The sequence below is a fragment of the Alosa alosa genome, chromosome 9 (genome assembly GCF_017589495.1).
Source record: "Alosa alosa isolate M-15738 ecotype Scorff River chromosome 9, AALO_Geno_1.1, whole genome shotgun sequence".
Taxonomy (NCBI): domain Eukaryota; kingdom Metazoa; phylum Chordata; class Actinopteri; order Clupeiformes; family Clupeidae; genus Alosa; species Alosa alosa.
The window spans coordinates 17,600,026-17,612,718 of NC_063197.1; the positions used below are offsets into that span (position 1 = coordinate 17,600,026).

Sequence of the window (12,693 nt, forward strand, 5' to 3'; positions counted from 1 at the left end):
ATATGGTAAACAGGCGGAGCTACATTATGATTAAGTATCTTTCTCCGCCTATCTAGATAATACTGTGCCCCCGTCCCCAGGTGGCGCCAAATACACGATAAAATAAAACAACACAGGATGGGATGGAGCGTGTGCGACTGGCACAACTTCATTTCGAATCTGTGCCAAATGGATAACATCTGCAGAGTGAAATCTCGTTTGAGGGTAATTTTACGTAATGTTCTGGCCAGTTCCATTCCATCCATCCTTTTCACTTGTTATAAACAGTGAACACTAAGTAAAGCTAAGTCACATTGTTGTGATAAAGATCGACATATCCATAAATACTGAGGAGAGGTAAGATTCCCTTTGAAGTTTAAGTAAGGTTAGCTGTTGCACTCCTGGCTAGCTGGATGAATGACAAATTTGTAGCCTACATCAAATTGTAGTGAAAGCGTGGGTCCTCATCCCACACAACCGTTTTTATTGAACTTTTCTCTACTTTAATAATTTAATATTTATCAGTTGGTAGTTATTCTGCTAATACATACCGATGTGTTTACAGTTACAGAGTGCGTTACAGTGCGTTTTTATGCTAATTACGGCAATCAATGTAGGCCTGGATTAGTAGGACTAACCTAGTGGTGAAAAAGTTCCAATTTAAATGTGATTTTTTTCCACTTAAAATATAATTCAAACAATATTTGTTTCACTTTGTGTGGTGTAGCCTACTGTAAGTAAACGTACAGTAGCCTATCTCACAAAAGTGACTACACTCCTCACATTTTGTAAATATTTTATTATACATTTTCATGGCACAACACTGAAGAAATGACACATTGAATCATGTAAAGTAGTCAGTGTACAGCTTGTATAACAGTGTACATTTATTGTTCCCTTCAAAATAACTCAACACAGGCATTAATGACTAAACCGTGATGTTACAATGTCTCAGGTGTGAATGGGGAGCAGGTGTGTGAAATTTGGTGTTAGTCTCACACGCTCTCATACTGGTCACTGGAAGTTCAACATGGCACCTCATGGCAAAGAACTCTCTGAGGATCTGAAAAAAAGAATTGTTGTTCTACATAAAGATGGCCTAGGGCTAGGCTATAAGAAGATTGGCATCACCCTGAAAATGAGCTGCAGCACGGTGGCCAAGACCATATAGCGGTTTGACAAGACAGGTTCCACTCAGAACAGGCCTTGCTATGGTCGACCAAAAAAGTTGTGCGCACATCCTCAGCATCATATCCAGAGGTTGTCTTTGGGAAATAGACGTATGAGTGATGGCAGCATTGTTAGATAGATAGATAGATAGATACTTGATTGATCCCCAAAGGGATCCCCAACCTGTTGCAGAGGTTGAAGGGGTGGGGTGAGGGGGTCAGCCTGTCAGTGCTCAGACCACATGCCGCATACTGCATCAAATTGGTCTGCATGGCTGTCGTCCCAGAAGGACGTTACAGTGCGTTTATATGCATATTACGGCAATCAATGTAGGCCTGGATTAGGGCTGGAGTAGGACTAACCTAGTGGTGAAAAAGTTCCAATTTAAATGTGATTTTTTCCACTTAAAATATAATTCAAACAATATTTGTTTCACTTTGTGCGGTGTAGCCTACTGTAACTAAACGTACAGTAGCCTATCTCACAAAAGTGACTACACTCCTCACATTTTGTAAATATTTTATTATATATTTTCATGGCACAACACTGAAGAAATGACACATTGAATCATGTAAAGTAGTCAGTGTACAGCTTGTATAACAGTGTACATTTATTGTCCCTTCAAAATAACTCAACACAGGCATTAATGGTGGCCAAGACCATATAGCGGTTTGACAAGACAGGTTCCACTCAGAACAGGCCTTGCTATGGTCGACCAAAAAAGTTGTGCGCACATCCTCAGCATCATATCCAGAGGTTGTCTTTGGGAAATAGACGTATGAGTGATGGCAGCATTGTTAGATAGATAGATAGATAGATAGATAGATACTTGATTGATCCCCAAAGGGATTCCCAACCTGTTGCAGAGGTTGAAGGGGTGGGGTGAGGGGGTCAGCCTGTCAGTGCTCACATGCCGCATACTGCATCAAATTGGTCTGCATGGCTGTCGTCCCAGAAGGAAGCCTCTTTTAAAGATAATGCACAAGAAAGCCCGCAGTTTGCTGAAGAAAAGCAGACTAAGGACATGGATTACTGGAAACATGTCCTGTGGTCTGATGAGAAACCTTCAGTAACTGGGCCACAGGGCAGACAACCACTGCCTTGCTAAAGAAGCTGAGGGTAAAGGTGATGGACTGGCCAAGCATGTCTCCAGACTTAAACCCTATTGAGCATCTGTGGGGCATCCTCAAACGGAAAGAAGGAGCGCAAGGTCTCTAACATCCATGGCAACCTGTGAAGCTCTGGTGAACTCAATGCCCAAGAGGGTTAAGGCAGAGCTGGAAAATAATGGTGGCCACATAAAATACTGACACTTTGGGCACGATTTGGACATTTTCACTTAGGGGTGTACTCAGTTTTAATGGCTGTGTGTTGAGTTATTTTGAGGAGACAGCAAATTTACACTGTTATACAAGCTGTAAACTCACTACTTTACATTATATCAAAGTGTCATTTCTTCAGTGTTGTCCCATGAAAAGATATAATAAAATATTTGCAGAAATGTGAGGGGTGTACTCACTTTTGTGAAATAGGTAGCAACATCTTTACCCCACAAAAGCATACACATTGTTAGGTCCTGGCCTCATGGGACACAGAAGTCACTTTTCTTTTTGCATGTTTAATTCACATTTTCTTTATCATTTTTACCAAATTCACAGTGATATAATAACCTAACTGAATGGAAATGTCACAGTAATATTTCAGTGAAATTAGTAGCCTAGTCTCGCCCCGGACAATCCCACTCAGATGCTCTTTTACATGACATTATTGTGTGGAGTGTTTTTTTCCTCTCAGATGTTTGACCCTAAAAATGATTACATGAGGAAATGGGATTTATATCCCTGAATCATTAAGTCCACTGTTTGTATGAAATGGGAAATGCAATTAAACGTCTTTAGGAAATTATGTCATAACAGACATCCCTTAAGCACCATTGAAGGTCGAAACTGCAGAATTGAGAAACGTGATAATGGGGGAGCACTGGGGAGATGTAGACTGCAATCGCTAAGAAAACACAACTTTCAATGTGCTGTTACAAGTAAATCCAAGAGGTTAAGTACACAGGCTGGCCTATCATCCCAATATCATCCCAAAGGCATGCTGTCTAAAACTAAAAGGCATGTTTACCTTGACTGTGAGATGCTGAGATGCTCAATTGCAGTTGAGCTGAACAGAAGAATTCTTTTTTTATGTCTAATTTTTAAACTGTCAACACTGATTTGCAGAATTTCAACTGCTCAGGATTAACATCCCATTTAGCTGAATCATTTCACTCAATTTATATTGATTATCTATATATTTCCCCTGTTAAAAGTTATTACCAAGTTAAATGGCCAACTTTTAATTAATGGTGTTCATTTGCAAAGTTCACAACGCTCCTGATTTATTTATGGCCTCAGTAAGGCATTAAATATGAATCCTGAAGGATGAGTTTTCTTAGATTATCTCAGCAGTAAGTGCCTTTTGGGTCTAATTATCTAAATTAAAGTGAATTTGTAATGCCTTATTTTTTCTATGCTCTTTTTGCCACTCTCTTTGGGCTTGAAGTCAGCTCTCAATTGGGAGAGAGAAAAAACAGATTCCACAGAGAGCCGTGAAGATGAGCACAGTCAAGAGCCTAGGGCTTTCCTCTGTCGTGTTCTTGTCTTTGGTCTCAAGAAGATTAAGTACATTTTCCTGTCCCCTTTGGTAGTTTCTTTCTCATTAACACTCCATATTTTTATAAATATTGAACAATTATGGCTTAATAGTGCCAGCTTATAAATGTATGGGCTTGTAGATGTGTTATTTACTCGTTATGATGACGCCTGCAAGCCTTGGCCTCAAACTGCACTCACTCACTCACATCTGATGCAATCCACTCAATGCAAATGTGTCCTCTTACTATAACAAAGAAAGTTATTTCATTATAGGCTAATGATGATCAGCAAGATGTATATGGGATTTTAAGGCCTGTTGCATAATGAAAGCATAATTTTTATTTATGTTGTTGGTTAATAGACTGAGTGTAGTATGCTGAATAAGCATATATCAACAGTTTAATTTCCTCTTCATTGTTCACTAGTAGAGTGTTCTGTCAAATCAGTTCAGCAAGATAAGACCAAATTAAACTTTGACTACAAGACTGTAGGAACTGTGTATATTAGCCTAATCATCAGTTATTCAACATCATCTTATGCTATAATTTAATTTCCATGAAACATTCAGTACCGCATTGTAATATCTTATTCTTGTCAAATTATGTAGTTCCAGATTCTTGTCCACTTCAGTAATGTAAATTTAATTAATAAGCTTGCTTTAGCCCAGGCTAATCCCTAAATCACATTAAATGAGGAAAAAAATGGATCTTTTTTGTCAGGATATTTGAACAGCCTCAGGCTCAATATAATTGTTTCCTGATGTATATCCTGTGTGTGCAATTTATGCATTGTGATTGGGCTTGGACATTTTTGGGCTCTGACTAATGTGTTTACTTTAATTATTTATAATATATATTACTTATCAAACATGTTGCTGGTGAACATATGATAAAACTATGTACAGATGCACATTTGCCTAAATTTCAAGTTAATTTCCCAAGGATTTTATCTACTGTGAAAATGAACTTTGCACTTTTAATATATAGACTAACTCGCTCTTCACCTAGTAAGTAAGTAAACCAGTGTGTATATGAACATAGAAGGTGTGTTTATGAGAAACCCGAATGTCTAATTGCCCACTATTTTATTTCTTTGCTTCACCTCAGGTGGGTGCAATGCTATCAGAGGGTGAGCTGAAGAACTTGACAAATGGCCAGTCTCTGTACCGAGTGCTGCAGCCTTGGTGGGATGTATTCTGTCACTACCTCTCCATCATGATGTTCATGATGGCCACGCTAGGATGTACTCTTCAGGTCACTCTCCGCAGATTCATATGTGTGGCGTGTCAGTTGACCCAAAGTGGCAGCTGTGAAAATGCGTATAATCCTGAACAAACATTTACAAATGCCAGTGTTCCTAAGTATTACATCCACTCTCCCCCTGAGGTCTACCGGCTCGACCTGCAGCAGTATTCCTACATAGATGCAGTGTGTTATGAACATCAGCTGCACTGGTTTGCTAAGTTCTTCCCTTATGTGGTCATGCTCCAGACCCTGGTCCTCGTAATAATCAGCAATTTCTGGTTCCAGTACCCCAGCACCAGTGCCCGACTCATGCACTTTATCTCCATCCTCCACAAGTGTTGTGACTCCCCATGGACCACTCGCGCCCTCTCTGAAACCGTGGTGGAGCAAGGTGGGGGAGCCCAGTCCTCAGCAAGTGTCCTCGATCCTGTAGCTAAGGTGTCCACCACCAGTGAAGACAGGAAGCCCATTGGGATGGAGACGATCGGCGTTTTAGACAGGAAAGAGGGAGAGCAGGCTAAAGCCATATTCGAGAAGGTCAAGAAGCTGAAGGTACATGTTGAGGACAAAGATATTATTTACCATCTGTACATGAAGCAGATTGTTGTGAAAATGTTGGTTTTAGCAGTATCTCTGGTATACATTCCTCATGCAGCCTCGCACATTACATTTGAAGTGGACTGTACAGTGGACCTGAGAGCACTTATACCCTATCAGTCTTTTCGCTGTGTTCATGCACTAGCTACCATTTTCTGGTTACTTTCCCTAGTCTACACAGTGATGGTAATTTTGTATAGCCTGACATGCTTCTACAGCTTCTGGTGGATAATCCGTAATTCACTTCGCCACTACTCATTCGATTCGGTTCGGGAAGACAGCATCTACAGTGATGTTCCTGATGTTAAGAATGACTTTGCATTCGTTCTCCATCTGCTTGACCAGTACAACCCACTCTTCTCCAAAAGGTTCTCTGTCTTCCTGTCTGAAGTTAGCGAGAAAAAGCTGAGGCAGCTAAACCTGAACAACTTATGGCCCCGAGAGAAGCTGAGCCAGAAAGTAGTGAGGAACACAAAGGACCAGTTGGAGCTTCACCTCATGCTGCTCAGTGGAATCCCAGATGCTGCATTTGAACTTCAGGACCTGGAGGTGCTGAAGCTGCAACTGATCCCGGAGGCTAGATTCCCCAAGAAACTCACCCAACTGGCTTATCTGACAGAGCTCTGGATAGACCACACCACAACCACTATAGATCCTATGGCCCTGTCCTTCCTCTCACAGAACCTGAGGATCTTGAAACTAAAGTTCACTGAAGTTCAGAACGCACCGACCTGGATCTTCAACTTGCGGAACTTGGCTGAACTCTACCTCTATGGGAATCTGTTTTCAGAGGAGAACTCAGCCTTTGTGAACAGCATACCCAGACTAAAGAACTTAAAGGTTCTCTTCCTGAGATGCAGTGTCTCGATGATGCCCAAGGTGATCTCAGGCTCACTGACCTCACTACAAACACTGATAGTGGACAATGAAGGTACACAGCTCTCGGCCCTCCAGAGTTTAAAAACAATGCAGAACCTAACTTGTCTGAAGATCCTTCACTGCGACCTACAGCGGATTCCAAGCTCCATCTTCAGCCTCACCAACCTTCAGGAGATAGATCTAGAGGGAAATGACCTAAAAACCATAGAAGAGGTTCTGAGTTTCCAGCACCTTCCAAGGCTTTTCACACTTAAGATGAAGCACAACAGCATCACTTACATTCCAGTGCACATTGGTGTTTTGGAGTCATTGGAGCAACTGCACTTCAGTCACAATCACATCAAAACCATCCCCTCCCAGCTGTTCTTGTGCACAAGGTTGTATTATCTAGACCTAAGTCATAACTTCCTGACCGTCATTCCTTGTGAAATACAAGACCTAAAGAGACTGCAATATCTGAATGTCTCCAACAACAATGTAAGTAATGTATCCATTCAGTGGTTGTTTAAATATTGTGAACATAAAATGTATACATGCAAGCATGCAAACATCAGCATTCTTTCCCCTTCCATTTTCATGTAGATTGATGTTATTCCAGAAGAAATGTTCCACTGTAGAACACTGCAGTCTCTTTTGCTGGACCACAACAGTTTATCCGCCATTCCATCACAGGTGAGTGAACTCACCAACCTATCCCTGTTAGATCTGCGTGGAAACCAGCTAGAGAGCCTTCCTCATGAACTGGAGGAGTGTCTGTGTCTCCGGCCTGAGGGACTCCTGGTAGAGGATGGCCTGTTTAACTCCCTGCCTCTCAGCATCAAGGAGGGCTTCCAACGGCCAGAAAGAGAGCACTCCCTCAAGGCCTCGGAGTCAGATGTAGTTGTCAACACCACCAGCTGTAACTTGGTTATCTGTAGCTCAGGACATGGAGACAGTGGACTGACACACTCTGTGTGAATAGTTTCTAAAGAAGATAGATGATGATATGTAAGCATTTTTTCTGTTGGTTTATGAACACGTTCAATCAATCTGTTGTTTAAATGTTCAGTTCAAATCACAAAAAAGGACAGGATTAAGATGTGGAATTAAATGGATGTTACTTATGAAATTATATGGTCAAAGTTGTGTAATTTTCGATGGTTTCAATGATTTTATTTGTTTCAATAAAACAATTAATGTTCTATGAATGTAAAAGATTAACAGATAAGAGCTTGTTCTGAAGTTTAAATGGAAATGGTGCGATCTTTTGTATCAAGAATTTTATTCACCGATTATTAATATGTTTTCTATGGAAGCATATGTGTAGCTTTATTCAAATGAGAATGCAATCTGCAATATGCAATTCAAAAAGACATTACATTATGCAATTGCCAATTCATTATGCAATTTAATATTGCAATTTGCAATAATTTCCAGCAAATTGTATTTTAATCTGCAAAGTGACAATGCAATCCTAAAATCAATTTGAATAATTTTGGTTAAAAAATAGAATAAACATGGATTGAATTGCATTCCATTTTGCCATGGTACTTCAGTCTCAAAATTCAAATGGCAATTCATTTTGCATTTCAATTTTCAATATTCAGTTTCATAATTTAACTGTCAATTCGTTTTGCAATTTTTTTAACTGTCAATTCGTTTTGCAATTTAACGTAGGATTGCATTTTGAAAACATATTTGGCAAAACTGACAATGCCAGCCTGAAAACAATTTGGATTATTTTGGGCAAAACGTTTTGCCATCGTTTTGAGGCATTTTATTCAAATGGAAAAGAAATAGCACCCCCCGTGATTGCATTGCACTTTGCCACGCTCTTTGTGTTGCAAAATTCAAATGGCAATTCGATCTGCAATCTGTCAAGTCACTCGTCAAGGCGGGAACTAGGCTACGTCACTTCCGTGTTTACGTCTTACCCAGTTAGCGTTTGCTATAGACGAGGAGGAGTTTGCAGCTGCACTAAGGTCTCTGGCCGACAGACCCAGCTGTAGAGTACAGTGACAGAGGGGGCATTTGCGATTTTCAAGGGGGCACATTTTTTAACCGTGACCGCGAGTAGGCCTAGTGTCCGTGTGTGTTCTTTACATTAATACACAGGATTAGATGTTAAAATCCCTTGTGCCAAAATCCAAGGTAAAAACACATTCAGAAGCCCCTGCTCAAGTTTAACTTTAAAAAGCACACTACCCACAACTACCAACAAATGGTCACAAACACAATACGAATAGCCCATCCAACAGCAGTAGGTAGTATGCGGCATGTCATTGGGGTTATCAAGTGGGCACCCTCATTCACCGATGTTTCGTTAAGTTAGGTCCACGACACCTCATGAAGGCTTAACAGTGAAACCAGCGTCCTGGAGACACTCCCCTCCATGCTGCCACCATATTACCACATTGAAATATCCAATACCCAAAATACTCTTAACCAGCCCAGGCATGGTCAAGGTTGGCTAGGTTGGTCCGTCCCGTTGATGTGGACTGAACCATAGCCATAAAAACCCGGGCCAACCAACCATCAACCTAGGCACAGCCCATCACAAACACAAAACAAATTAGCCAGTTAGCTTAGCCAGTTAGCTTAGGCCCCATCACAAACACAAAACAAATTAGCCAGTTAGCTTACGCCCCATGCTGCCACCATATTACCACAACAAACATCCAAATACCCTTAACCAACCTAGGCATGGTCTAAGTTGGCTAGGTTGGTCCGTCCTTTTGATGCGGACTGAACCATAAACCATAAAAAACCTTAGCCAAGTACCATCAACCTAGGCACAGTCCATCACAAACACAAAACAAATGAGGCTCTTATGTTGCTGCTGATAACTTTGCCTGTCTAACCAGCTGCATCATTACCCCCCTCCCCCCAGCAATCACCCCCAGCAATCAGTAGCCTACAAATAAGCATCGTATACAACAATTGACCGTTCGTAAAACCCCGCCCATCGAACGCAGATGAGCCAATGGCAGTCCAGGAGCGCCGTGCAGTAACTTCACCTTACGGCTCCATAGAAATGTATTGGGAGCCTTGATATTTGTCCGGTTTTATGGGATTTTATAGTGATATGAGTTGAAAAGGACAGTCAAATGACGACATATGTGGGATTAACACAACACTGATACACAGAAAAATGCCTTTCAATCTTGATTACGTTTTCTGTAATTATGTTAAATTAGATGAAATTCTCTCGTCCCAGCTCTCCACTATTTTAAAGCAAAGGGTTACTCCTTAGCAAACCATAACGAAACAGTGCTCAATGTAAGTACAGTAAGCACAGTCAACTCAATGTAAGTAAGATAAATAAGGATGTTAATTGTTTTCAGCATTGCCAGCATTGTATATAAAATGATTGTCACTTGGAGGAGACTTGTAGATAACTAACGTTAGCATAGTTAGCTAACCGCTGCTAATAACGTGCTAGCTTCGTCACGTCAGAGAAGCATGGGCCTGTGCCACTGATCTTTATAGACAGTGTTGGGCAAGTTACTTCAAAAGCGTAATGCATTATTTATTACTTGTTACTGTCATCTCAAAGTAATTTGTTACATTACAATATTACTGTCTTTGAATTGTAAGGCATTACACTACGTTTACATTACTTTCACCAAAATAACAGGAAATATGGATTTGGTGTTCTCAATAGATCTTCATGTGTTCAATGCAGCTCATTACACGGCAGGAGGTGATGTGGTATGGCATAATGACTGAGCTAAGCTTAAGGCTAACAAAAGAACAATATAATGGTTGCAGTTATGGCTCATGGGACAATGTAGGCCCCAAAGGTCACTCACAACTTAATATAGTAAAATATAGCCATAGTGAAATTGTATGTTAACTTTAAATGGTTCTCATCATTGCTGGTTGCCTTTCCTTCCACTTACAGTGGTGTAGACTTGCAAATAGTTTGAGAATAATGGCTATGATCTTTGTCTGTAAAAGCAACATTTTAGTTATTCTCACTGCTTGAAATGAGAAGTATAGCCTAACCATGTTAGATCTGTTGAATGAATGGCAGAGGTAACTCAAATTCCCTTTCTCAATCTCAAAAAAAAAATCTCAATTACCTCAAAAATCTCAATTACCTCACTTCCGGTGGGCGTGGCTAATGGCATGTTAATGCAAAAGTTGATTGTTTTTGGGAGTTACATACACCCACAAAATTTGGTGTGTGTATCTAAAACTATATGCCAACCACAAGTCACAGTGACATAAGGGGGCGCTATGGAGTTCCGGACGCCCGGTGCCAAGGCTTTTCCCCTGTGTATTCACGGTACCTCTTGACGTGTGTGCCAAATTTCATGCGTTTTCACCGATGGGAAGCACCTCTTTTGGCATCACAATTCATCACATTTTAGTCTGCACAAAATCCCAAATACCTCACTTCCTGTTGGGCGTGGCTAATGCATTGTACATACGAAAGTTGTTCATCTTGGGGAGATACACACACCTACCAAATTTGGTGTGTCTAGCTGAAAGTATGTGCCAACCACTGGATCAATCACCTAAGGGGGCGCTGCTGAGTCCCTGGGCCACGCCCGGGGCCAAGCCTTTATGCCTGTGTAGCCATTGTGATACCAGATGTGTGTGCCAAATTCCAAGACTTTTCATCCATGCTAACCACCTCAAAAATAGCAAAAAGGTGAACAAATAATAATAATAATAATAATAATAATAATAATAATAATAATAATAATAATAAATAAATAATAATCCTTTCAAAAACAATAGGGCTTCACACCTCTCGGTGCTCGGGCCCTAATTAGTGATATAAATAATATAAATATAATATTTATATGAATAAATAGCAATACATGGTCAAATAGAACCATAAATAAATGTAGTGATATAAATATAATATATAAAATATTTATATGAATATATGAATTTTATATATTTTATAAAAGTTTCAATGCTTTCAATGATGTTTGAACCATCCCTTTAATTTAATATCACTGCCCCTTTAAGACCCTGTCCAAGCTAGACTATGCACAAGCTAGTTTTGAACACAAACAGCAGACGCTAATGGAAAATCAATACGATAGACACGAAATCCAGACACCTTGAATTAAGCTCCAAATACATCTCTAATAAATCTCTAATATTGTTCATCAAGAATCAACTCAGTAACATCTTAGCAGTGGTTTTGATGAAGGTGTTTTGAAGACGGTTTTGGCCAGGTTTTTTTTTGCTTGACGAGCTTAACGACGGATCGGACCCTTGATGATTCAGCGTATTGCGAGACAGCATATGAAATGAGAGATATTTCAAGTGGACACTAGATGGCGAGCCTACCCAAGGAAATCTAATGGCAAGGACTGAAACACCGCATTCGGAAACGGTTTGACCTGAACAAATTGAACTGAGCTATTCTTTGATTCACACTGGATATTGACTGAGCTTTTGAACAAATCAAATTGGACGGATCCTCTGAACTGACATTATTTAAAGTGTTGCAACACAGTTATTTAAAGATATTGAATAGATTGTGAATGGGTGAATGTATTAATGTGGATTGGTTAATGTGTATTTTTTTCTTTTATGTTTTCCTGTTAAAGTGAAACTGAAAAGTGAAGCAATTGCACAAACAAAAGAAACATTTAAAATATTTCATTTATACCTGCAAAGAAAGAGTTAGATTCTGTAAAAAGAAAACAGTGTTTCCCACAGAATTACATTTTATTTGTGGTGGTAGGTTTGCAGAATTAACTTGAATGCAACAGTTTTTAACTAATTAGCGCAGCGTGGTTACGATGCTAACTAGATTTAAGCACAATTTAGTACAACCAGGAAAATCATTGTGTGGTGGTCAATGTTGATATTGTGGTGGGCTGCCACAGATAAGTCAATGTATGGGAAACACTGAAACTAGAAATAAATAGAAACAAATAGCTCAAAAATAGCTAAAGCAACTGTTCTAAAAAGCTATTTAGAATTGAAAAGACCGGTCTAAAAAGAAAAACTAACCAGAACAAACCCATATTTAAACCCATTTAAACTTATTTAAACAAGAAAAGATTAAACTTAAAGGATTTGAAAGTATTTATTACACATCTTGTACTGTAAATATTTATTGATCTATTTATTGACCTACATCTCGTACTGTAAATATTTATTGATCTATTTATTGACCTACATCTTGTACTGTAATTATTTATTGATATATTTATTGACCTACATCTTGTACT

At 39.6% G+C, this 12,693-nt stretch overlaps 1 protein-coding gene across 1 annotated transcript; it reads left to right on the forward strand.

The window, feature by feature from the left end:
* The first annotated feature begins 130 nt into the window (after positions 1-130).
* Positions 131-7,638, forward strand: LOC125300967 (volume-regulated anion channel subunit LRRC8B-like). Its single transcript, XM_048253177.1, has 3 exons — positions 131-336; positions 4,895-6,985; positions 7,091-7,638. The coding sequence occupies exons 2-3, from the start codon at positions 4,904-4,906 to the stop codon at positions 7,463-7,465; spliced, it is 2,457 nt and encodes an 818-aa protein (XP_048109134.1). The 5' UTR covers positions 131-336; positions 4,895-4,903; the 3' UTR covers positions 7,466-7,638.
* The last annotated feature ends 5,055 nt before the right edge of the window (positions 7,639-12,693 follow it).